The sequence below is a fragment of the Coccinella septempunctata genome, chromosome 4 (assembly GCF_907165205.1).
Source record: "Coccinella septempunctata chromosome 4, icCocSept1.1, whole genome shotgun sequence".
NCBI lineage: Eukaryota > Metazoa > Arthropoda > Insecta > Coleoptera > Coccinellidae > Coccinella > Coccinella septempunctata.
The window spans coordinates 33,867,843-33,894,806 of record NC_058192.1 but is presented as its reverse complement, the minus strand read 5'-3'; the positions used below and the strand labels follow the sequence as shown (position 1 = coordinate 33,894,806).

At 36.4% G+C, this 26,964-nt stretch overlaps 1 protein-coding gene across 1 annotated transcript in view; it reads right to left on the bottom strand.

Moving 5' to 3' along the window:
- Positions 1–3,034: 3,034 nt before the first annotated feature.
- LOC123311661 (protein still life, isoforms C/SIF type 2-like) overlaps positions 3,035–26,964 on the bottom strand; it is a 31,380-nt gene continuing 7,450 nt past the window's right edge. The window contains exons 3-4 of the mRNA XM_044895730.1: positions 3,938–4,046; positions 3,035–3,383 (exon numbers count right to left, since the gene is read on the bottom strand). Of these exons, the coding sequence (XP_044751665.1) occupies positions 3,035–3,383; positions 3,938–4,046 (458 nt within the window). The remainder of the gene's footprint in view (positions 3,384–3,937; positions 4,047–26,964) is intronic.

The window sequence follows — 26,964 nt, the reverse complement described above, 5'->3', positions numbered from 1 at the left end:
GATATTATTTTCGTTGAAATATCGTGGCTGAACGATAATGTAAGTGATTCGGAAATAGTCGACCTCGAGGAGTACTGTGTTTTTCGGCGCGATCGTTTTTCTTTGGCCAGTTTCAAAAGTGAGCGAGGCGGCAGGCAGGCACCTTTTTATAGCAGTTCATCGGTGTTTGAAACCCTGCTCTGTTTCCGATTATCAAAGTGATGTCAAAGATGATTTGGCTCAAATAATCGTTGCTGGAAGACAAATTTTTATGTGCGTTCTTTACATTCCCCCAGGAGATACGGCAGCTCTCCAAAGCTTCTCTTCCAGGTGAAAAACTCGTAAATACTTTAGTTTCAATCTTTCTACCATTTCTTGGGAAATCATGGGTCTGATGCATTTTTGGATCCAACCAATGTTGAACCTAAATTTTCTGATGGGATTGATACTTTTCCATTCTCTGAACTGCCGCAGTTCAATCATGTCAGGAATATCAACGATTGAGCGGGCACGGATGCTTTGGAACATTCGGGAAGAAAATAGGAAAGAGTAATAACCCCCAGTGCTGGAATTGCCAAGGCCTTGAGAAACCGGACCACATACAAATTTGCAAGAAGATGGTAGGGCAACAGAAGGAGACCCAGAATTCCAATTCAACAGGCAGAATATAGTAAACAGGATGAAAAATGGAATTTGATTACTGAATGGATCAGAAATGTGATGAAAGAAAAGGCCGAAGAAGAAAGGGAGAAAGAAATAAATGGAAGGTATGACTACCTAAGGAAGATAAAAACATAGGCTAAGTGTGTTACAGGAAACAAACAAACAAAGATAAAAAATATGAAGAACGGTAGGACAACCGATAGTAAGAAGTAGGAATGCATAAAAGACGGAGGAAAAGAACCCAATACAAGAAGGAGTACACAAGTAGATTTACAGGAAGTAACTATGACTCCATTGGTCCCTCGAATCTACGGACTCTAGGTAGACCCAAAGAGTAATGTTAGTGCTTCACACCGCAATATCCCAAACCCCAAATCCTTCCAATTCAAGGGCTTAAGTCTAGGCGTACACGTCGCCGGAGACATAGCTAAAAAGATAAGGGTTCGTATGATTAGCAGGAGGAAATGGCGTGGTAAACTATGGCTATTAGCCCCATTAGTCGACAGACAAGGGGTAGACCTAAGAAGCAATGTTAGTACCACATGCAAGAAGCAACTATGACCTAATTGGCCCCCCGAATCCACGGACTCGGGGTAGACCCAAAAGGTAATGTTAGCGCTTCTAATTAGGAGAAACTACCCCAGGAGAAACTACCCCCACCGGGAATCCGAGCGTGGACGCCAGGAGTACTTCTCACTTTCCCCCTCGTAACCATGGGCTTGGAATAGATCCAAGGGGCACAGTTTGTAGTGACGTCAGAGTGACTATGACTGATTTGGCCCTTCTGAATCGTAGGATTGGGAGGAGACCTTACTGCCTACTCCCCGAGGGATCAGGAACAAGGTGAGCCCTAGGGTGCGTTCTGTGACCATCCGAAGTGAGCCTTGTCAAGACATTCCGAAGATATACCCCTACAGTCTGGTGTTCCGTTATCATAGCTAGGGGGAAATACGGAACCGAGGTGAAACCAGTTACAAGTCCTCCGCGAGGGCAGACGAATACGAGACCGAGATTTGAGGCGCAAGCTCACCCTTACATTCCCAACATCCAAGTAGGGTAGTGAGCGGCTTCGAAATGGCCATACCGTAAAATTCTAATCGCCTTGGTGAACCGGTTCGTGCCCTAAGCGACGAAACACACAACAAGTTGGAATCGGTGTCCTTGGGATTCCGACTTTAGTATAAGAGGGGAGTTTTAGTAAGTGAAAGTCCCACACGAATCCGCAGCATTGCACCGCCCGCTGCGGAGAAGGCGGTATCGCTTTCCCTCTTCCTCGAGGACACAAAAAAAAGGAACACCTTTTTGGATCTCATTCTATGTAGCAGATTCAGTGTGAAGCAAGTTATGGAATGTTCTCATCCTTATGTACTGGAAGATAGCCATCATCCTTCTGTGGAATTCTTACTCAGCATAGATCCCCTCCGGACTTTAAAGAGGAATGGAACTACTAATATAATTTAAAAGCGGCAAACTATTCAGAAATAAATAACTGTCTGGGAAATACGCCCTGGAAGGAAATACTTGTAAATCGTAACATAAATGATGATTTCTCCATGTTTTATAATATTGTGAATGGCCTTATAGACACTCATGTACCTGAATTTAAAAGAAGTAGTCGAGGCTTTCTTAGGTTTTTTTTACGGGACACCATAAAGCTCATATAGCAAAAAAAAAATTTATATCATTTGAAATGGAGATTGTATAGGAACTTTGTCGATTATTAGATGTTTCAATCCTTACGTTCTAGATCTATAGATCTAAGAAACAAATAAAATCTGAATTCAAAAAGTATTCATGTTCCGTACAGTCCGGATAGTCCGAAAAAGATATTCGATTATGTTTAAGTCAAAAATAAGGGGCTAAATATTCCGAATTCTCTCACATATAATGATAGCTGTGTAACCTCAGGTGAGGACAAATGTGATTTGTTTTCTGACTACTTTGAGGATCTATAAACCCTGACTCCAAGAATCGTACTCAATCTTATGACTGTTCTCTTTCTCATTACTGTTTAAGTGGAATTCATATATCTGTTGAAAGTGTTCGTGAGGCACTTTCTAAGATAAATATAAAAAAGGGGGCCGGCCATGATTTTATCATCTTCGACAGATCTTGCTGCACCCGCTTGATCTCTGCTTCGCATCGTTCGGGCAACGGCAATTTCGTGCGGGCAAGTATCACTTGATAGGAAAATAACTATTTCCATTTCCTTTCATTATGGTAATTTGCTGGTAGATTTTTCCTTATATGCTCCCTCCATTATTGTGTTGTGGTTACTGCACAGACGCTGGTGTAGATTTTATTTGTTTCCTTTCTAGCGGAATCGTCGTTTGCGATTTACCTACTCTTTCCATGCTAGTTGGCCGTGGGCGGCTCTCTTGTTTGATTTTTTTCAGTTGACCCTAGGCGGCTTCCTTGTTGTGAACTGTTTGTTACAGGCGCTTAAGTTCCGGTGTTGACTGCTTGGCACGGGCGATTCCTCTCGGCACAGGGTCTGAATTATGTGAGGATTCCTTGGCACAGGCAATTCTCTTTGGCACAGGCACTTCTGTTTGGCACAGGCACTGAATCCTGCTTCGACGAACGTCTTGTCCGCCTTCTTGCTCGAAGGACCAAATGTAGAATCAGGTGATGATCGTACAGTAATTTGTATGGGGATGGAGGAAGGTCTATTTTGGTTGCAAAGCAAAGGTGGAGATTCCACTGAATTCCGTTTATTGAATAAGGTAACTGCCGTCTTGCTGATACAGAAATGTGTCGAAGTTCATATAGACCGATAATTGAAAATCGTAAACAATTTTTGACAATATGACTCATGACGCCGAACTTGCTCGATTGCCCATTCTTTCTTTCGTTTATTTAGTGCATGGCAAGGTGTTGCAGTGAATATTGTCTGAAACAAATCCTTCTAAAATCATACTGTTTGATCATATGATTATGTTGAAATATTCCTCAGATGAGTCACAAAATGGGCTAAACAATCTTTATATAACGTATTTAGATTCATGAGCATCGTAAAGTCTAACCACAAGAATTAGTGAAAAATACTTCCCGGTCGTGGAGTAAAGACTGCTTCAAACCACTGATAAAAAATCTCGACAAAGAAACGTCGATATTATATGACATGTTGATCGTACAATCCACCCACAACCAAAAAAAACTTTGCAATGTCTTTCAATATCCCCCAAATAATTTTTCAAAAGGAGAAAATTTGCGCTGTCGAAAACTTTTATTCTATACAACAAGAAGGAACTAAAAAAAATGATACTTCGCATCAGAGTTTTGTAAAGCTTACCTTAGTGTAAGATGATTTGGTGTTTTTCCTAATGACCTTGTTTTCATGAACGATTGGCAGTCTTCTTCACCCTCGGACTTGAAACCTTGTTCATTTTCCGTTTTGGTATCTGAAATTTCATTACATCAGTTTTTTTATGTTTCGGTCAGTTGAGAGTTCTCTCTACCAAAATCGTTGTCTTGATTTTGATCGGCTACTAGATAATACTAGATAAAAAAGTCAGCACTGACGTTGACAGAACAACATTTTGAAGGTTCATGCGGAATCAGGCGTAATTCGGCGAATAGTTTCTGTGCTACAACATTTTTCATGCTTTTTTCGATAGCATTCACACTAAATTTTTCATAATGTTTCGTATTGTTACCTTACAACTTGGATCGGTTTTTTTAAATATTTAGAAAAATAATGCCAGAACTATTATAATTATGAAGATACCTCAATTACTAGGATATATTGAAAAATTCTCAGCCTACTGTAGAACCAAACAAAATTTCAATGTCAAAATATTTTATTACCCAATATATTCTCCTCTTAATTGGGTACATTTATTACAGCGAATCTGCAATGCCTCTAGACCTTTAAAAAAAATGTTTCTTCTTGCTCTGCAAACCAGACATCTAACTCCTTTTATTACCTCCTTCTTGGTAGAAAATTTATGACCTTTTAAACTCTTTTCCCGTAGAGTGGTCAGTTGTGTCGAATAGTAATTTCCGGTTATTGTTCTATCCTTATCGTAAAAATCAATTATGATTACTCTATGGCAATCCACAAAACCTCAAGCAAGAACTTTTCCAGCAGATTTTTGGACACGAAACTTCTTAGTTCTTGGAGAACCAGAGTGTCGCCATTCCATCGATTGTTGCTTTGTTTCTAGATCGTAGAAATGTACCCAAGTCTCATCCATACTAACAATTCGGTTTAAGAAGTCTACATCGTTTTCAAATCGAGCACCGATCGAACGCGATGCTTCTAAGCTTGCACGCTTTTGGTCCACATTCAAACATTTGGGGATCCATTTTGCAGCAATTTTTCACAATTTCGGTGGACATCTTCTTTCTTTTAATTTATTGCGTAACTCTGGTTTACTTTTTTGATCTCAAACTCCACACTGACACATCTGATAAGTTATTGTTCGTTGCTATGGTAACGCAATATTTTTTTATGCATGGAACTGGTCTAGGCTAACTAGATATCAAAACATCCTCGTACCCCAACCTTACATATGGTTTCTTTGACCCTGCTTTTGAGGCATATATCAGATACCTCATTTTTTTTTTTTTCAAATTTGGGATAAGTCAAGTGGAGGACTGAGCGCAGGTCGGTCGTAATTCACGACGGTCCGGGAAAATTAATCGCAAATCGTGTAATTTGAGAGGTGAAAAATAATAATTTCGATCCAGTAACGATTGAAGTTAAGTACAAGTGAGAAAACGTTTCAAACGTTGTGAACAATAGTGAGAAAAGCAACTACTAGTTCAAAAACAACAGTGAGGAAAAAGACTCGAAAGTGAAAGAAAACAAACAATCGAAACAGATGGTCTGGATTTCTTGAATCCAGATAACGTCTGTTTACTTTATTCATTGGCGTGCCGCCAAATTACTCAATATGAGCATGGATACGTCAACCGAAAAATTCTGTGACCAATCACAGAACTCAACTACGTTAGAAGATATTCTTATTAACCTCAATCGAACACAAACAAAAACAAACAATTCTTACATAGTGAGAACGTCATCAACAAGTTCAGAAGAATTTCTAGGATTTGAGACAAATAAGTCTGAAGAAAATCCATGGCAATCAGTAAGGTCGGCGCCAACAAAGAGGAGAAAAATTAACAACAAAAACAACAACAACATTACAATCCAAAATAGATTCGATGTTCTAAAGAGTGTCGACGAAACAACTACAACAAGAAATGATGCCGCTTCAGAGAAAATTCCGAAACCACCCCCAATATTCATTTACGGGGTAGTTCACTACCCTGAAATGGCCAAAAAACTAAAAAGCGTAGCAGAAGATGATCAGTATACCACGAAATGCTTGCCCGACAATACTATCAAAGTAAATAGGATAACACCAGAAACTTACAGAAAATTTATAAAATTTATGCGCGACAATAATGTTATCCATCATACATACCAACCCAAAGATGAGAGAGCTTTCAGGATAGTGATAAAAAACTCACATCACACAACTGATGTAAATGAAATCAAGCAGGAATTAGAAAACTCTGGACACAGAACAAGGAATATAATAAATGGTAGACACAGGTCAACAAAAGAACCACTAAATATCTTTTTTGTGGACTTGGAACCAGCCCCAAATAATAAAGATGTGTATAAAATACAGTACCTAAGTAACAGAGCAATAAAAATAGAACCACCGAGGAAATCGAAAGGAATTACCCAATGCACAAGGTGCCAACAATATGGCCACACCAAGACATATTGTAACAGACCATTCCTCTGTGTGAAATGTGGAGGACCACATAACACAACTGCATGCAAGAAAAGCCGAGACTCTCCAGCAACGTGCGATTTATGTGGTGGAGCCCACCCTGCAAACTACAAAGGTTGTGAATTCTATAACAACCTTATGAAAACTGAACAAAATACAAATAACAGACTAAATATCCAACAAAACAAAAAGTTAACAACCGATAATAATACAACTTCAATAACGCAAACACAATATGACCAATATCCAAAAACCCAACAAAATCAACCAGACAAACAAGAACTTCTCAGAATTATACACAACCCAGGAAAAGCTATGCAGATGCGGTCAACAACAACAGGGAGCAACTAGGAAATATTAACGACACCATGGATCATTTTCTTGAGGAATTCAAAGCTATGTTCCAGCAAATAATCCAACAAAACAGTATGATAATGAATATATTGACAACGCTCATAAATAAAATTCAATAACATAATAAAAGTTGCAGAATGGAATGCCAATGGCCTTCTACAACATAAGAATAAAGTAGAAATTTTCCTTCATAATAACTCGATAGATGTCTTACTGGTGAGTGAAACACATTTTACTGAAAAATCGTACTTCAACATACCACAGTACAAAACTTACACCACCAACCATCCAGACAAAACAGCCCATGCAGGTACTGCAATTGTGATAAGAAACACCATAAAACATGAAGAACTGCCAAAGTACGAAAACGAATTTCTACAAGCCAAAACAATAATAGTCCGGGAGGTGACGTCACTTTTGAACTAGTGATCGATCTTCACACGAATTTTTTAGGATGAGTAGTTCTCCACTTGTACATATGAGGTCCGCTCGTCAGTCAGTCCAGTAGCGGTGGGCATGGGCGTGGAAGGCGGTGAAACTCGCCGGAAAAATCTCAAAAAAAAAGTGATTGATCTCCACGTGAAACTTTGTAATAATGTAAATTATTCATGATTATGAGTGAAAATGGGCGTCAGTCATTCTCCCGATGGTGGAAACATCGTCAGTCAGGCGGTTGAAGTGGTCGGAAAAATCTGAAAATTGAAGTGACCACACCTTATGCAGTTCGAATGACGCATATTCCACCGGCATCGTGCCTACTGACGATTATTTATCGAGTGTACATAACAATTACTTGTTTATACAGGGTGTTTCATCATATAAATAAATAAATAAAATTTATTGATCCTTTTGGACCCTTAAGAAATGTATAGGACAAGTCATATATTATGACAAATACAAGAGAAAAAAAAATTACACATTCAACGAATGTAGTCCTTAAGGAACTCCTCTGCACTATAGTAACACCTGTTAGTTAAAAGGAACTTCTCTCTTGAAAGATTTTCCACTCATTGATTTCAAGCGATTGGGCAAATGGTTATATAATTTGATACCTTTATAACTCATATTTAACTGTATGACGCCTAGGGAAGGCTATGGTATCAGTGTGTCATGTTTCGTACCCATGAAAATCAGAGCATTTCCTGTATTTTCCGATGTTCAGGTGGATATAAACAAGACAATTAGGGATGAATTTACAAGGGAAGGGAAGAATACGAAACTCAAAATCGGACGACATGAATCACGTGACCGAAGTTTGAATATAAGCCTTATGACGCGTTTCTAAGAAATGAAAACTCGAAATTGTTGAAATGTTTCCTGATTGTAGGAAACTACAAGGAAATTGTTCGAAAATTGTGTTCATTCAGAAAATGAAATTCAATTTGGAAACCAAAAAAAAAAAATCACGAACATCGAAGGTTTTCCGCCATTTTGAATTTTTTTCTGAGTTCTTCATCCATTCTGAATTGCGCACTCAAAAATACTCCGATGTGACCAGAAACCGTTACTTTGTGGTTTATACATAACTGAGCACACCCAATAGAATATTGCTCAAATACGACGTTGAACACCTTATTTCTCGCTTATGCGTCGAAAACGGGGTATATGTCATAAGGCGAAAGTGATTCTACCGGTGTCATTTACCCACTATATATGTTTGTCCAGTTTATGATGAAACACACTGTATAAACAAGTAATTGTTATGTACACTCGATAAATAATCGTCAGCTAGCACGATGCCTGTAAAATATGCGTCAGTCGAACTGCATAAGGTGCAGCGCGAGTTATATTTATTAAGGCAGGATAAGCGTTTTTAAAAAAAGCTATATTTCATACAATACGTATTTACAGTGAAGGTTATGTCAGAACTGATTCAATGATGATGAAATTATAATTTATAACCTCGGTACACTTTTTTAGTTCTTGGAAAATGAGACGATGCTGAGATCGCACTTCCTGCGATCTTCCAACGAAGTTCATCGTTTTCGGATATATAACTCCTCCATCCTCAGAAAGGTGTCTACGTAGTGAAGAATGGAACTGCTCTAGCTTGGGATTTTTCTCTCTCTGGTTCATTTCGTGGAACTGATCGTGGTTGGAATTCTTCTGTTTCTGTTTGATTTCTTGGAACCCTTATAACGTGTCGAATTTCCCCTTGAATATTTCAGCAACTCCAAAAATTTTCACTGTGTTTCATGAGTTGCCTTTAAACCATATTTCCTCAATATTTTCATTTGCCTAATTAAGTTTTTATCAAACATCCAACATGTGTTCGGACCCGTTCTAAAATATTCATTCACGGCGTTTCTTTGAGAGAAAATCATCGATTGTTACTTCGAATAGCTTGCTTGTGCGTAATTAGAGGTTCTTCACTGAATTTTCTTGTGAAAATCCAAGTTTTGGGATAAAGTGAGATCGTCTATTGTTTCAATATTGCTAGTTTGTTTGTTGGAATAGCAATATTACCCTTGTGGGGATTAAACACGTACTTCTGCTACGACGAGGAGCATTCAATTTTAAAGGCCGCCTAACAACTTGAGGCCTTTTTCTTTTCCTGTCTACGTATGTTTTCATCTTCTAATTTCCTTCTGCGAGTATAAGAGTTTTGTGGATTTTGGATCGTCCCGTTTGAACGGAACATCGGAAATATCGTAGTTTCAATCTGAAGGAAAAAGGAGGAAAACAACTTGAGGAGGATTTTCGACATCGTGGATTGGTTGAGATCTTTGAATTGATAATTTCATCGTTGGGATCTTCGAATTGGTAATTTCATCATTCGATTGGAAATTCCTGGTATGTACATAGAATTTTTCTGACATTGACGTCAAGGAAGCCATTTGTGAAAAGTGGACATATTGTTCATGTGACATCTGAATTTACGTCTTTCTCATATTAATTTGATCAAGTCAATCAATTATGGTCACTTTTTGAAATAATAATAGGGAGTTTAGATATTTGTCCTTACATTCATTCAGGAAATTTCAGATTTAATTTTATTCCATGCATAGACTGTTTACTGTTAGAGTGAATTTGAAAAGACAATATCTCAATATACAGTGAACTCTCGATAAGTCGAACATCGGTAAGTCGAACTCTTTGATAAGTCGAACTGTTTCTCCGGTCCCGATTCATGCGTATCTCACCCTGTGTAATTTCACCTCAATGAGTCGAACAGTGTTCTAGGGACTAGAGAGACTAATAGATGAGTCGAACTGCTAGAAAGGCTCTGCGAAAATCTCCACCTCTATGAGTCGTACTCCTGACCACCATCGCCTCAATGAGTCGAACTATTTGATCTAAAGAATGAAAGCTAAAAGGATTACGCAAACCAATCACCACATGTGGCAGCTATCATAATGTGTTTTTCAACCGCTTAGGACATTTGTTCCATTAATTCCTTATTTGTTTATAAAGCCGTCGTGTGGTTCTCGTTGACTAACGATGATCATTATTATCTCAAGTTTTTCCCTCAATGAGTCGAACTCCCACCTCAATAACTCGAACGTTTGGTGAGCCAAACTATAGATAAGTCGAACAGTTTTTTGTGGTCCCTGGGAGTTCGACTTATCGAGAGTCCACTGTATATATATATATATATATTTATTCCATCTATAAGCATTTTCACAAGGCAAGTACATTTAATAGGGTATATTTGTAAGTAAATAATACGTAACAATATATAATACATAAATACATAAGTATTTATAAGTACATAATACATTATTTTCCATCTTTAATAAATTTATGAACTGAAGTGAAATTCTGGTAGAACTGTTACCTAATTGTTATATAGTGTGTACCATAATTTGTTCGAAAGTATTTTGGGAACTACGCTTGATCAAGCATAGGGAAAAGTGTTTGTACATCAGGATCATAATCATTCAGAAAACAATAATTGTCAGAACAGACAGAATATCGCTTTATTATTTCTATAATTTTTGAAATTACACTTTTCATGAGATATTGGACTTTGTTTACTTACCTTTTTTTTGATCGTCATTTACATTACTCTTTCAAAAGATACTCAACTTGATTTGGTTACCTTTTCTTTAATAGTCATTTACGTTCTATTTTATCTGTTTCGGAGTTTACGTATTTGGCCGAAGCAGTATTCATTAGTTTTTTTTTTTTTGTGAATTTATGATTTTAGGATAATCCGTTCACCTTCGTTTTTTTTTGCTTTGGATCGCTAGGAAAAAAAAATAAATACGTTGGCGCCCTATTCCATCAAACTGAACTCACCCCACTCACTTTTTTTTTTTGGGCGTTATAAATTTTGGCGCCCAACGTGGGGCCATTCTGTGTTTAGCTTGAATACTTGCTTGGAAAATTAGTTTTTATAATTTTTTTTGAGGAAGTATTGTATTCAAGATGTCAGGGAAAATAGTTGTTAACAGATTAAATCAGGCACAGTTAACATATTTGTTGGCTATAAGAGGTTTGCCAACGGGAACAGTTGATAGTATGCGCAAAAGTCTGTCTAGGGCGATGAAACTAGAAAAGGAAGGATCGTCAATATCCTATCCTAATTACCCGTTCACTTTTGAGGAAGATAAAGCAGCTATTGATGAGGTCATCGCGAAGGTAGAAGGTAGTATTGCTGGTTCGGAGTCCTTGACGGTGAGGAGTGGACGTTATGTGGTGAATGGTACACGTTTGAGATACGCATTGATTAGATTGGATCATATAAATGCAAAGTCACCTGAAGAGGAGGCGTATAGAAGGGAAGTTTTTGCAAAAGTTCTCAGTTTACTGGATCGGCTTGAGGAGAAGACAAATGTTGCATCAGGATCACCATTGAAACCGCTCAACCAGGAAGGCACTGACACTGAAGATGATGATTCTTTAGAGGGAGTTGATGAACAGAATTTGGCAAGTTCGACTCCACGTGTACCGGTAACACGGGTTATGGAAACAACTTTTGGTCAAGTGAAAGCAATTCCAGTTTACAAATGGGGTTTACAATTTTCAGGCGAAAAACAGGGAATGTCTGTCCATGCATTCTTACAGCGAGTTGAGGAGTTATGCGAGGCAAGAGGAGTGACCAAATCTGAGGTACTGAGGTCGGCTGTGGATTTGTTGAGTGGCAGAGCGTTAATCTGGTTTAGAGCTATCAAGGACACGATAGTGGACTGGGATTCTTTTGTTGAGAACTTGAGAGCCGAATTTGAACCCTTCAACTACGATGAAAAGCTCTTAGAAGAAATTCGAAAACGTACTCAGGGTAAGGAAGAACCTATTGGCATATATTTGGCTACTATGAAATCATTCTTTAATCGTTTACGATCACCCCCAACAGAACAACAACAAATTAGGACAGTTTTGAGGAATATTCTCCCCTTTTTCCAGACCCAATTAGCTTTGGTGAGTGTAGATTCTTATGTGGAATTGAAGAGGTTATGTCGTCAATTGGAGGAACGGCGCGAGTATGTCGAATCTTTCGCTCCGCCAGCCAGAAGGTCTCAGTCTTGCCTCGAGCCTGACTTAGCATATGCAAGCATCGGAGAAGGTATTGAAGAAATGCAACTTGTAGGACCTCAGCCTTCATCTGGGTCTAAATGCGAAAAACCGGTAAGCTGCTATAATTGTGGTAAACTAGGACATAGAGCGATAGGATGTGCTGCACCGAAGACTATGCGTTGCTACAAATGCAATCAGGTAGGGTATACCATCAGAACTTGTCCCAAATGCAATTTGTCGGGAAACAGATCGAGTCGTTGATTGCGGGACCACTTCCAACGACTGTTTGACCTGAAGGTCCTATTGATAAACTTCGTCCTATACTAAATTATGTACTAGATAGCGTACATGGAGACGAGAGACTATATCTACGGTTGTCAATTTATGGAAAGGAATTTCTTGGTCTGCTTGATTCTGGTGCATCCCGAACAATAATTAACGGAGAGTGTTGGTCGATTCTTCAAAAATTGGGAGTAACTCTGGATTCTCGAAAAGAGGTTACATGTACTGTAGCTAATGGACAGGTTTGCTCAAGCATTGGAAGCTGCAGGTTACCGATGAAAGTTAAGGACAAAGTAGTGTTGATGGAGGTTTTGATAATGTTAGAGTTACCTCGGATGATATTGCTCGGAGCAGACTTTTGGAAAGCTTTAGGTATAGTTCCCAATTTGCGAGATAGTGAATGGTTCTTTTCAGCTGACGAAGTTGATGTTGCCACTGTAGATACCTACTTGGATGAGGATCAGAAGAGGAAATTGGACGAATTGGTCGATAGAAATTCTGGTGTGATGGGAGATGATGCTATCGGTTGTACGAATGTAGTCGAGCATGAAATTTTAGTAGATGGACCACCTATCAAACAGAGGTACTACCCAGTATCTCCTGTACTTCAAAAACATATTGACGAGCAGTTGAATGATATGTTGCAGCAAGGAATTGTAGAAAAAAGTTTCAGCCCCTGGTCATCCCCAATAATTATGGTTAAAAAGAAAGATGGTACATACAGATTCTGCGTGGACTATCGGAAGGTAAATGCAGTTACGAAAAAGGATAGTTATCCTCTACCCTATATATCTAATACCTTAGATAAATTACGAAATGCGAAGTACATAAGTTCTTTAGATGTAAAGAGTGCATTCTGGCAAGTTCCAGTCAAAGAAGAATCCCGCCAGTACACTGCATTCACAGTTCCGAATAGGGGACTATTTCAATTTCGAAGGATGCCATTTGGATTAAGTAATAGCCCAGCAACTTGGCAAAGACTGATGGATGTTGTGCTTGGGAGCGACCTTGAACCGTACGTTTTCTTTTATCTAGATGATATCATCATTGTTACAGAAGACTTCGAGAAACACCTTTATATACTTGAAGAAGTATTCCGTAGACTGCATGAGGCAGGACTCACAGTTTCTAGAGATAAGTGTAAGTTTTGCAGGAGTGAAATGAAGTATTTGGGATATGTGGTGAATAGTCATGGTCTCCAAGTTGATCCAGAGAAGGTTAAAGCAATGGTGGAGATTGCGACTCCTCGTAATGTCAAGGATGTACGTAGCTTAGTTGGAACCTTTCCATGGTATCGTAGATTCATACCTAATTTTTCTGACCTCATTTCGCCTCTCTATTAAAGAGAGGTAGCAAATTTCAGTGGACAGCAGAATGCGAGAAATCGTTCAGCTTGTTGAAGGAAAAACTTGTGTCTGCACCAATTATGAGCTGCCCTAACTACGATTTGCCTTTTCAAGTCCAAACCGACGCGTCAGGATATGGATTGGGTGCTGTATTGAGCCAACCTGATCCCGAAGGAGGTGAGAGGGTGATATGCTACATCAGTCGTTCTCTAACGAGACAGGAACAGAATTTCTCGACAACAGAGAGGGAATGTTTGGCAGTTCAGTGGGCTCTGGAAAAGCTGCGTCCGTATATTGAAGGGATAAAAGTCGAGGTGATCACCGATCATTACTGCTTGGTTTGGCTTCAGAATATTAAAGCTGTGTCTGGTCGTCTTGCAAGGTGGATTGTACGACTGCAACAGTTTGAATTTAGTGTCACGCATCGTAAGGGCTCTGACCACCATGTCCCCGATCTTTTGTCACGCTCTGTACCTAAGTTAGATATGGTAACCTCCGATGATTTTGGAAATATAGTTGACCCATGGTATTTGAGAATGTTGGGTAACGTTAAGAACCGTCCAGAAAAATTTCCCACCTGGAGAGTTCATCATAATTTTCTATATAAACATTTGGGATCACCTGGGAACGATTTGAGTGAAAATCCGTGGAAGTTGGTTGTACCTGAGCAACTGAGAATGAGGGTTATTCAGGATATGCATGATTCTTGCACGTCGGGTCATATGGGAGTGTTTTAGACTCATTCTCGGTTGTGCGAAAGATATTTCTGGCCAAAATCTCGCTCGGACGTGGCTCGATATATCAGAAATTGTCAGATTTGTTTGAGATATAAGGTAGATTCGAAAAAGCCTGCTGGTTTAATGGCATCATATCATCCTGAATCGTCAAAGCCTTGGGAGGTTGTTTGTTCGGATCTGATAGGTCCCCTTCCTAGGTCTAAAAGAGGAAATTCTTATATATTTGTCGTTGATTACTTCAGTAAATTCTGCCTAACTTTTCCTATGAGAAAGGCTACGTCTGCGGCGATATGTAGAGCATTAGAGGAGGGTGTATTTTTAATTTTCGGTGTTCCACGGCTCATAATTTCTGATAATGGTCCCCAATATAAGAAGGAATATCCGAAATTGTTAGAAAAATATAAAATTCGTGCTAAGTTCAATGCGAATTTCCATCCTCAAGCAAACCCCACTGAAAGATATAATAGAACTCTGAAGTTTCTTCTTTCAGCATATGCTTCTGATAATCATCAGAGATGGGACGAGAATTTAGCTGAGCTCACCTGTGCTATGAGGACTTCTAGAAACGAGACCACGAAATACACACCTTATTTTGTGAACTTTGGTAGAACGATGATGTTGTCTGGAGACGATTATAATATTGCTCTGCAAGGAGATTCTGCTGTTGATTCGTCCGAAGAAACGAGGTCCAAGGGATTCCAGAGGATTTTTAATGAGCTAAAGGGTCGACTAAAATCAGCTGCTGAGAGGAATGCTCATTATTACAATTTGAGAAGAAGGAATGAGGAGTTTATTGTTCACCAACCCGTCTATAGAAGAAATTTTGTACTTTCTGATGCTAGTAAGCATTTCACGAAGAAATTAGCCCCAAAATGGATAGGTCCGTTTCTAATTGCTAAAAGGTTATCACCTTGGACATACCGATTGGAGGACAGAGCTGGCAATGATAAAGGAGTTTGGCATGTAAAGGACCTCAAGTCTGACCCAACCGATAAAGACGACTAAAGTAGTCAATTCTAAGATTTATTAGGTGTTTTTGTTTTCTTTTCTGTGTTTGTTGTGAAATTTTGGGAAAATTTCTTGACGAAGGGGGAGAATTTATAACGTGTCGAATTTCCCCTTGAATATTTCAGCAACTCCAAAAATTTTCACTGTGTTTCATGAGTTGCCTATAAACCATATTTCCTCAATATTTTCATTTGCCTAATTAAGTTTTTATGAAGCATCCAACATGTGTTCGGACCCGTTCTAAAATATTCATTCACGGCGTTTCTTTGAGAGAAAATCATCGATTGTTACTTCGAATAGCTTGCTTGTGCGTAATTAGAGGTTCTTCACTGAATTTTCTTGTGAAAATCCAAGTTTTGGGATAAAGTGAGATCGTCTATTGTTTCAATATTGCTAGTTTGTTTGTTGGAATAGCAATATTACCCTTGTGGGGATTAAACACGTACTTCTGCTACGACGAGGAGCATTCAATTTTAAAGGCCGCCTAACAACTTGAGGCCTTTTTCTTTTCCTGTCTACGTATGTTTTCATCTTCTAATTTCCTTCTGCGAGTATAAGAGTTTTGTGGATTTTGGATCGTCCCGTTTGAACGGAACATCGGAAATATCGTAGTTTCAATCTGAAGGAAAAAGGAGGAAAACAACTTGAGGAGGATTTTCGACATCGTGGATTGGTTGAGATCTTTGAATTGGTAATTTCATCGTTGGGATCTTCGAATTGGTAATTTCATCATTCGATTGGAAATTCCTGGTATGTACATAGAATTTTTCTGACATTGACGTCAAGGAAGCCATTTGTGAAAAGTGGACATATTGTTCATGTGACATCTGAATTTACGTCTTTCTCATATTAATTTGATCAAGTCAATCAATTATGGTCACTTTTTGAAATAATAATAGGGAGTTTAGATATTTGTCCTTACATTCATTCAGGAAATTTCAGATTTAATTTTATTCCATGGATAGACTGTTTACTGTTAGAGTGAATTTGAAAAGACAATATCTCAATATATATATACATATTTATTCCATCTATAAGCATTTTCACAAGACAAGTACATTTAATAGGGTATATTTGTAAGTAAATAATACGTAACAATATATAATACATAAATACATAAGTATTTATAAGTACATAATACCTTATTTTCCATCTTTAATAAATTTATGAACTGAAGTGAAATTCTGGTAGAACTGTTACCTAATTGTTATATAGTGTGTACCATAATTTGTTCGAAAGTATTTTGGGAACTACGCTTGATCAAGCATAGGGAAAAGTGTTTGTACATCAGGATCATAATCATTCAGAAAACAATAATTGTCAGAACAGACAGAATATCGCTTTATTATTTCTATAAATTTTGAAATTACACCTTTCATGAGATATTGGACTTTGTTTACTTACCTTTTTTTTGATCGTCATTTACATTACTCTTTCAAAAGATACTCAACTTGATTTGGTTACCTTTTCTTTAATAGTCATTTACGTTCTATTTTATCTGTTTCGGAGTTTACGTATTTGGCCGAAGCAGTATTCATTGGTTTTTTTTTTTTTTTTGTGAATTTATGATTTTAGGATAATCCGTTCACCTTCGTTTTTTTTTTGCGTTGGATCGCTAGGAAAAAAAAAATAAATACGTTGGCGCCCTATTCCATCAAACTGAACTCACCCCATCTCCACTGTAAGCAAACCGAGGTGTTCCTAGCGTTTCCTTCCGTTTTTTTTTTGTTTGTTCTTTCAAAAGTTAAGATAGTTGAACTTTTTTTTTTTGGGCGTTATGATCTCAGCCATAACTTAATTTTCCTCGATCCAAAATACGAGATAATTATGAAAAATAGCAAATAAATGATAATTATCAGGACTTCATGCAATGATTTGGTACTTTTTTGCTTTTCCATTAAGGGTTGAATTTCCTCTTGTTTCTTCTTCAATTTGTGTATTTGGTCCAATGAAAAATCTTCAAGTTTTATTTTGAATGCAGTTAGGGTTGTTGCATTCAACTCGGCAGCAATTTGAGGAAGGTACATTGGTTCTCCCTTCAAGATTTCCTTGTCGTTGTAGGAAGTTTCCCTTCAGTGTGCTGACGTCGGTTCTTCTACATACTGTGCGAATTTTCATTCCAGTTGGAGCTAATATGACGAATCTTCCATTACCAATCTGCTGGACAACGTTCTTGCTAGTTTCCACAGGGTGATTTTGGCAGGAACCAGTGGATTTTTGGAGTTGCAGTAGCTGGAACAGGCAATCTTCTACTTCTGACCCATTATTGAGTTTGTCGTTTTCACAGTAATATAGTGGGTGTAAATCAATACAAGGCGAAGAGGCGCATTGATACCATTTTTCATTGCTTGCCAGATAGGTATTTTTGGGAATAGTAATAGTGTTGTTTATAGTTGGGATTGAAAATAAATGGTAATGAGAAAAAGGTTCGGGGTGTACAATAGGAAAATGAAGAACGAAAACAATTCTGAATTCAACAAAATATGCATCTACTTTTATCAATTCATAAAATCTGTGATATTCTCTCTCGTCGACGAATATCAGATTACTTGAACCATATAAATTTTTTGTTTTATTGATAATTGAATATAATTCGGAAAATTTAATAATGCTATGATGCAATATTCCGAGTCTGGAAAAACTAATGGCGTTTTCAATTTCATCGATTAATTCTATAATAATATTGATAGATATTCCGATTTGGTCCATGAGATTTTTAATCTGAATATACATATAAAAGTTATCACTTAATTGATCAAATTTTCCTGAAATTCCTTCAAGTTGGGAAGCAATTGTTTTTTGATTATTTCTGAGGACAAAAATAGTTTTATTGAAATTTTCGATTACTTCACCGGTTAATGAAATACCTGCATTTAAATTGAACATAATATCCTTCTGATTATTTTGAAGTTCTTTTAATGCCGATTCATAATGTAATGCGTCATTTGCATCTAAATTACCAGTAATATTTTTTATTATGGTTCCCAATCCATCAATAATTCCTCTTTTTGATCTTCCCATTGGTATCAAACTTTTCAATTTTTGTTTTGCTGAGCTTAATTGATATTCATAAAACATTTTATGATTTTCCAATTTTGTACGAAACACGGAACTTGAAGTATTTAAAATAGTACTAGATACTGTCTTATAATGAAATACTAAATATTTTAACTGTGTGGAGATGGGTTGAAGGTCATAGTAATGTATGAAACTGTGAAATTTGCTTCTAACTTTCGCTTTCCCTAGGAGAATTGGAAGGACTCCCGGATTGTCCTTCAGGTTTATTATTTGAATGTCCTGTGCTGTCACCAGAATCATTAGGATTAGCCTGAAAAAGTTTCTTAGATTTAGTTTTAGGTTTTTTGAGATTTTGTTTGTGCAAAATTTTCTTATCACTAAAGATTTCATTGCACTTCAATAATTTGAAAGCGGATTGTTTAAATGTTTTTCTGAGAATTTCGCATATTTCTTTATAATAATTATCTTTTTTGAAATACAAAGCGTAAAGAATATTAGGTCTTAAGTATGTTTTGAAGAAGTCAATAATTTCCCTTTTCAAATCGTTAGTAGAAATTTGAACAAAAATTCTTTGTTTGCTCGAAAAAAATTTTTTTATTCTAACCTCCACCGGGGAATGAAAAACAAATTCAAAAACTATTTGATTGTCAAAAATATTTAAAATTTTTTCAGAAATGGGGACTTTTTGAATTGGATTTTCGTGATTGGAATGTATAGTGTTACCATCCGATTCGTACTGATTTTCAATGTTCTTGGAATTGATTAAATCGTCTTGAGATAAGTAATGAATGTTAATATTTATGGTGGAATTTGCAAAAATATAGTTAATCATGCTGAATATTTTTCTCCATTCTAGTCCATCCAAACCACACGAAATTTTTGGTAATGCTAAGGATTTAACATTTTCTTTTTGACACAATTCTTTGAGATTGGAAAGTGATTCGAATACTGTTTCATATCGTGGTTTATGGTAATAAAATTCCTTAGTTATTAAGTAATAAATTTTTCTTTTGTTGTGTGAAATTTTAGCAACTTCTCCAGTTCTTTTATTCTAAGATTGAGTTCTTGAACTTTACCGAATTTTTCTTTGAAATCAAGTGCAATACCCTTATTCATATAAAAATCTTCAGATACACAATGAGCAAGGGAGAAGGATTCCGGAGCATCAAATAAATTGCCAATTTTTTCGGTCACAGTTGAACAATAATATATTTCATTTGCATTAAAAAGCTTCTCAAATTTCTCGAATGATATCTCCTCAACGTCTGCTTCTTCCAAATTAACAATCATCGACTCGTTATCGTTATTCGTATTTTTCTCGGAAAATTCTTTATTAAATTTCTCCATATAATCAAAAAAATCTTTGTTGTGAATCTCGACTCTCGATAGAGCATCTGCATTTGTGTTAGAACTACCTTTTTTGTAAACAATTTCGAAATCAAATTCCTCGAGTTTTAATCTCCATCTTAAAAGCTTACTATTAGGCTCCTTAAGTGACATAAGCCATTGTAATGGTTTATGATCTGTTACGATTTTAAATTTTCTGCCAAAAATGTAATTTCTAAAGTATTTAGTTGCCCAAACGATAGAGAGTAATTCCTTTTCAATTGTACTGTAATTTTGCTCATTATCATTGAGAGTTCTTGATGCATATGCGACCGGCTTATCGTTACCAATTTTTCCTTGTGATAGGACTGCACCAATGGCAAAATTACTGGCGTCTGTAGTAATAACAAATTCTTTTGAAAAGTCCGGATATTGAAGAATAGGTTCGTTCATTAACAAATTTTTACAGTATTCAAAACAGTTGATAAACGATGTGGGGTGCTCGATTTTTGCGCCTTTTTTCAATCAGGCCGTTAAAGGTTTGGTAATTCTCGCGAAGTCATGGATAAATTTTCTATAATATCCTAATAACCCTAAAAATCCTTTAATTTCTTTTGTTGTTTTAGGTATTGGGTAATTTTTGAATTTTGTCTGGATTTGGTTTGACTCCATCTGTTGTTACAATATGCTCCAAATAAGCTACTTCCTTTTTTAGAAATTCTGATTTATCTAACTGAATTTTGAAATTGGCCTCTCTGAGCCTTTTGAAAACTTTTGAAAGATTAACAATATGTTCTTGTAATGATGTTGAAAAGACAATTATGTCATCTAGATAGACTAAACAATTTTCAAGTCCTCTGAGTACATTATCCATTACCCTTTGAAAGGTAGAACCCGCATTTTTTAATCCGAATGGCATACGTAGAAATTCGTAGTGGCCATTCTCTACATTGAAAGCTGTTTTAGGAATATCAACAGGATCCATCTCTATTTGGTGAAATCCGCTAGCTAAATCTAGTGTTGTAAAATATTGACATTGGCCGATTTTATCAAGAACATCATTTATATTAGGTATATGATATTTATCGTCAATAGTCTTCTCATTGAGTTTTCGGAAATCTATGACAACTCTCCATTTTTGTTTACCAGATGCATCAGCTTTTTTTGGTACTACCCAAATCGGCGATGACCAAGGTGACTGGCTGGGTCTGATAATACCTTGTTCTAACATAGAATTTATTTGATTTTTAACTTTCTTTTTATGAATAAAAGGATATCTATAAGATTTTGTGTAGACAGGGATATCGTCTTTAGTTTTAATAGAGTGTTTTATCTGATTTGAAAAAGAAAGGAGTTGATTCTCTAACTTAAAGATATCTGGATATTTTCGACATAATTTTAAAATATGACATTTTTCTTCTTCATTCATATGATTGGTTCTAATTAATTCTTCTACGCTTATATATTCTGAATTATTATTAGTTTCCATTTGAAAGATTTCGAAATTATTCTGTATGGAAATTGATTCAATCGGTTTATTTAAAATGAAGATAACATCTTCGTTGGTTTCATTACAAATTTCTACGTTTGCTAGGCCATTTTTAGAACAAGTTACAATCTCAGAAATTTCACAAGATTGAATAATTTGTTTCGGTATTATCACGTCACCGGATAGGTGTTTGATTGGAATTTTAGCAATGATTCTAGAATTCGCATCAATTTTAATTTTGAATGGAGCTTTATTTGCTGATTCTTGATATTTTATTGGCATTGTTGAAAAAGGAGTGTTGAGCTTAGAACTATGAAAATCAAGAGACGCATCCTATAGTTATAGATTATCTAATCCAATTAAACCGTCATAAATATTATGAAACTTGAATAGATAGAATTTGAAATTTTCATTATGTCTATTAAACTCAGCAAATATAGGAATATTGGCACAAAATTGATGATGAGAGGTTTGATGGACTGTTGAGACAGTGAATGGTTCTTTGAATATGAAATTTGAATAATATTTTTTAGCTAAATCTGGATTAATGAAAGCTTTTATTGATCCTGTATCGATTAGTAATTTAAGAGAGGGATTTTTAATTTCTATATAAGGTAATTCGCGTTTACCATTAGAAACATAAAATTCTATTATGTGCTGTGGGTCTGAAATTGAACGTTCCGAAAATTTTGTTCGTAATCTTCAGCAACTCGTCATTTTTGAATTCTTCTTTAGAGCTGTGAGGATTATTATGATACTCGGTATTAAAAAGCTCTTCACTTATAAAATTTGGTTTCTGAGGAAAGGATTGATTTTGCCTGTTTGTAAAATATCTATTATTTGTTGAGGTACTCATTGGTTGAGTTCTCTGTTTAGTATGATTAGTAGATATACTCATTGGAGTAGGTGCAGGTTGTTGCTGCTTTCCGAAAACTTGAGCGTTACTGAAATATTTCGGCTCTCTATAACTTATATTTCTTTGAATAGTAATGGGTCTGCTAGGAAATTGCTGATTCGTAACAAAATTTTGTCGTTCGATGGGTACCATTGTGGAAAAGTTTTGACGAAATTTTGAAAAATTATTTGAATTATTTCTGTGATTACTATAATTCATGAATTTTCTGGAATTATTGATTACCGTTTGATTAGATTTTTGGCAATGTTTTATATTGTCTTCTTCAATTATGAATTGTAGTGCTTGAGATGAAGAATTAGGCCTCATAGCCCTAATAATAGGATCTCTTAAACCGGCTAAAAAGGTTTTTAAAGCTTGTTTTTGGAAAAAATCTCTTTTACTTGCTCTAATTCCAACTTCACATTTCAAATCAATATAATTACAAATTATATTTAATAATGTTATTACTTTTTCATAGAAGTCATGAGGAGATTTTCCGAAGTTTTGCCTCAGATTAACTAGATCTCATCTCGTTGATCACCGAAATGTAATAAAAGTGAATTTTTTATGTCGTTCCAATTACTGGTAGCTCCATGAATTGCGACAACTTCTTCCGCTTTGCCGTGAAGCTTATTCAAAATACCATTCAATATCAACACATTTTGGAAGTTATTTTGATTTTCAACATCAAAATAGTGATTCAAAATTGCTTCCGAAGCTTGAATGAACCTATGTAATTTATTCGGATTCCCATCGAAATCGGGAATGATGCTTAAATTTTTGATATCAAAGTTTTCAGGTACGTTAGGCATATTCAAAGTTGTATTATTACTATTAAGTGAAAGATTATTAAATAATTCTAACAAATCTGTCTCTAATTCAGAATTGGTTTCCGCTACAGAATCAATACTAGGATTAGAGGAGTCTGACATCAACGAATAAAAATACGCTCACCACCTTGTTATGATTATCCACAACTGCATTATCTTCTTCCTCCTAGAAGGATTTTTGACTGTAACTGCTGTGGGTAGGTTCTCGTTTCACCAAAAAGAGAACTCTTAAGTTTTTCACAATGAAAACTCCGTGAAACTCCGTCGACTGCGCCAGTTATATTTATTAAGGCAGGATAAGCGTTTTTAAAAAAAGCTATATTTCATACAATACGTATACAGGGTGTCCAGGGAATAACTGTACATACTCTTACCAGATATAGAGTTGGACTAGCTGGTTACGGATTGACTATAAAAAATTAATTTCTGGATTTCCCTAGAAAGCTACAGGGTGATTTTCCAACTTCATGGAAATACTTAGATCATCATAAAATCCAAACTTATTGACGGATATTATTGAGACTTGGGAGGTTATTGACACATGCTAAGGTCAAGTCAGAAAGATATCAATTATTTCATTATTCCAGGGCCGGACTCATTAATATTCATTTAAAGTATTCAGGGCAAAAAAATCACTTTGTATTTCAAATTACAAATAATTGATTCGTTTTTTAGGAAGAAGCTAAATTATGCTCCAATTCTCGGTATCACTCAAAGTTGTCACATCAAGAATTATTTTTTTATGAATTTTTGAATTTGGATAAAGTTCGAAAATATAAATTTTTCACCATGAAGAGAATTGAAAATCTCATGTTTGAATATAAAATGCGAATGTATTAGTAGAAGATTAACAAAAAAGTTCAGAGCTTTAATAAGCACTTCAATAACGAAACAATAACAAATGAAAAAAACTAAAATACAGTAAAGAGTACCTAATAAAAATAAAAATAGTAACGAATGAATTGCTGAGTCAACGATATTTCAAAAGTGGTTCGAAATAAAAACCATCAGCTTGTATACATTTCTCTTGCCGAATTTTCAAATTGGATACAGCCTTTCGAATTCTGAAATATGCTTCTGTATACCCTATACACATCACCAATTTTTTTTTCAAAATACCTTCATTTACTCCCTCAAAGTGAAATCCGCGTCTGGGGTAGCCACCCAGTATATCAACAAATTATTATAGTCTTCTTCACCTTCAGTGACTTTTTTAAGAAAATTTATTATTTATTTTCGACCTGCACAAGATGACTATGTCCTGTTCAGGTAAATAAATTGCAATTTTCGAACATTATCCAAATTAAAAAATTCATAAAGAAATAATTGTTGATGTGACAACTTTGAGCGGTACCAAAAATTGAAGCATAATTTAGCTTCTTTCTAAAAAGCTAATCAATTATTTGTTATTCGAAATACAAAGTGTTTTCTTTACCCTGAATATTTTAAATGGAGATTAATGAGTCCGGCCCTGGAATAATGGAATAATTGATATATTTCTGGCTCAACCTTAGCATGTGTCAAGAACCTCCTGAGTTTCAATAATATCCGTCAATAAGTTTGGATTTTATGATGGTCTAAGTATTTCCATGAAGTTGGAAAATCACCCTGTAGCTTTTCAGGAAAATCCAGAAATTAATTTTTTATAGTCAATCCGTAATCAGCTAGTCCAACTCTATCTCTGGTATGAGTATGTACAGTTACTCCCCGGACACCCTGTACATATACAGTGAAGGTTATGTCAAAACTGATTCAACGATGATAAAATTATAATTTATAACCTCGGTACACTTTCTTAGTTCTTGAAAAATGAGACGATGCTGAGATCGCACTTCCTGCGATCTTCCAACGAAGTTCATCGTTCTCGGATATATAACTCGCGTCAAAGGAAGCTGGTCACTGCCCTTGAATTTGGAAGTGACGTAGAATCCACCACTATAAACGCGACTGACGTCCAGTTTTACGTTCAATTTGATTAAAATAATCATTTTTCAAAATTTCAAGTGAAGATGGGTCACTTGTCAATTTTCAGATTTTTCCGACCATTTCAACCGCCTGACTGACGATGTTTCCACCATCGGGAAAGTCACTGACGCCCATTTTCACTAATAATAATGAATAATTTACATTATTACAAAGTTTCACGTGGAGATCAATCACTTTTTTTTGATATTTTTCCGGCGAGTTTCACCGCCTCCCACGCCCACGCCCACCACGGTCGCGCTGACTGACTTTCGATTTCGAGTACAGTAATAGTGCAACTCTCTAATTAATCACATTTGAGTTGCAGATAAATCACTAATAAAAAAGTGACACCACCTCCCGGACTATAAGAGTACAATCGTTATCTTATAATCTCACAATTGCAGCAGTCTACTGTCCGCCACGACACAGCATCAAAATAGAACAATTTGATGACTTCTTTTCTACGTTGGACTCTAAATTTATAGTAGGTGGAGACTTCAACAGCAAACATACCACATATGGCTCCCGGTTGACAACTCCAAAAGGAAGGCAACTAGTAAGTCTTGCAGAACAAAAAGGCTATTCCTTCTTATCGACAGGGTCACCCACTTATTGGCCAACCGACCCAAAGAAAATTCCTGACCTTCTGGATTTATTTGTTACTAATGGCATTTCTTCAACAAACATGGATGTAAAATCTAGTTTTGACCTGTCTTCAGATCACTCAGCAATAATAGCGACATTTAGCAGCTTTATTATCCACAGAAAACACACCACCAGGCAACACAATAGAAAAACAGATTGGGATAAGTATCGAACAAAAATTGAAGACGATTTACCTCGGGGAATAAGTCTCAAAACTCAGAAAGACATAGAAGAAGCTCTAAGCACATTCAACAACGTGATCACTAAAGCTGTTGAGGAGACAACTCCAACAATAGCCCAGCCAAATAAAATCTACCACATCCCAACAGGAATCAAAGAACTTATAGCGCACAAAAGAAGAGCAAGAGCAATATGACATTCAACACATTCTCCAGTTGACAAGAACAACCTGAACCGAGTGACCAACCGACTGAAGGCTAAAATTAATGAGGCAAAAGAAGCATCCTTCTATGAATATGTTTCGAACCTGAACAGATTTGACAACTCCATTTGGAGACCAATAAAAAACCGCAAGAGGCCAATAATACACATTCCACCCTTACGTAAACAGTCAGATTCCAACTGTGCCAGAAGTGATGGAGAAAAAGCCGGACTTTTTGCAGACCATCTAGCCGAGGTATTTACTCCAAACAGCAATACTATGGACAGCGAAATCGACAGAGAACTACAGAAAACATCTGATAGAACAAGATTCATTAGACCTTTCAAATACTGCGAAGTAAAATCTGAAATTAACCACCTAAACGTAAAAAAAGCTTCTGGAGTGGATAAAATCAGTCCAAAAATGATCAAAGAGCTACCAGAAAGAGGAATTGCCCAACTCATGATTATATTCAACGCCATCATCAAGCAAAGCTACTTGCCAGAACACTTTAAAGCTGCGGAAATAATCATGATTCTAAAACCAGGAAAAGACCCAAACTGTGTTACCTCTTACCGTCCAATCAGCTTGCTACCTGTTGTCTCGAAAATTCTCGAAAAACTGGTCCTTCGAAGAATAAAGAATGACCCAAATACAGAAGAATGGATTCCACTTCATCAGTTTGGCTTCCGGTCAGAGCATTCGACAGTGCAGCAAGTCCACAGAGTCACTCAAGAGGTGAATAAAACACTTGAAGAAAAGAAATACTGTATATCAGTGTTTTTAGATGTCAGCCAAGCTTTTGATGAAGTTTGGCATCCTGGCTTGCTAT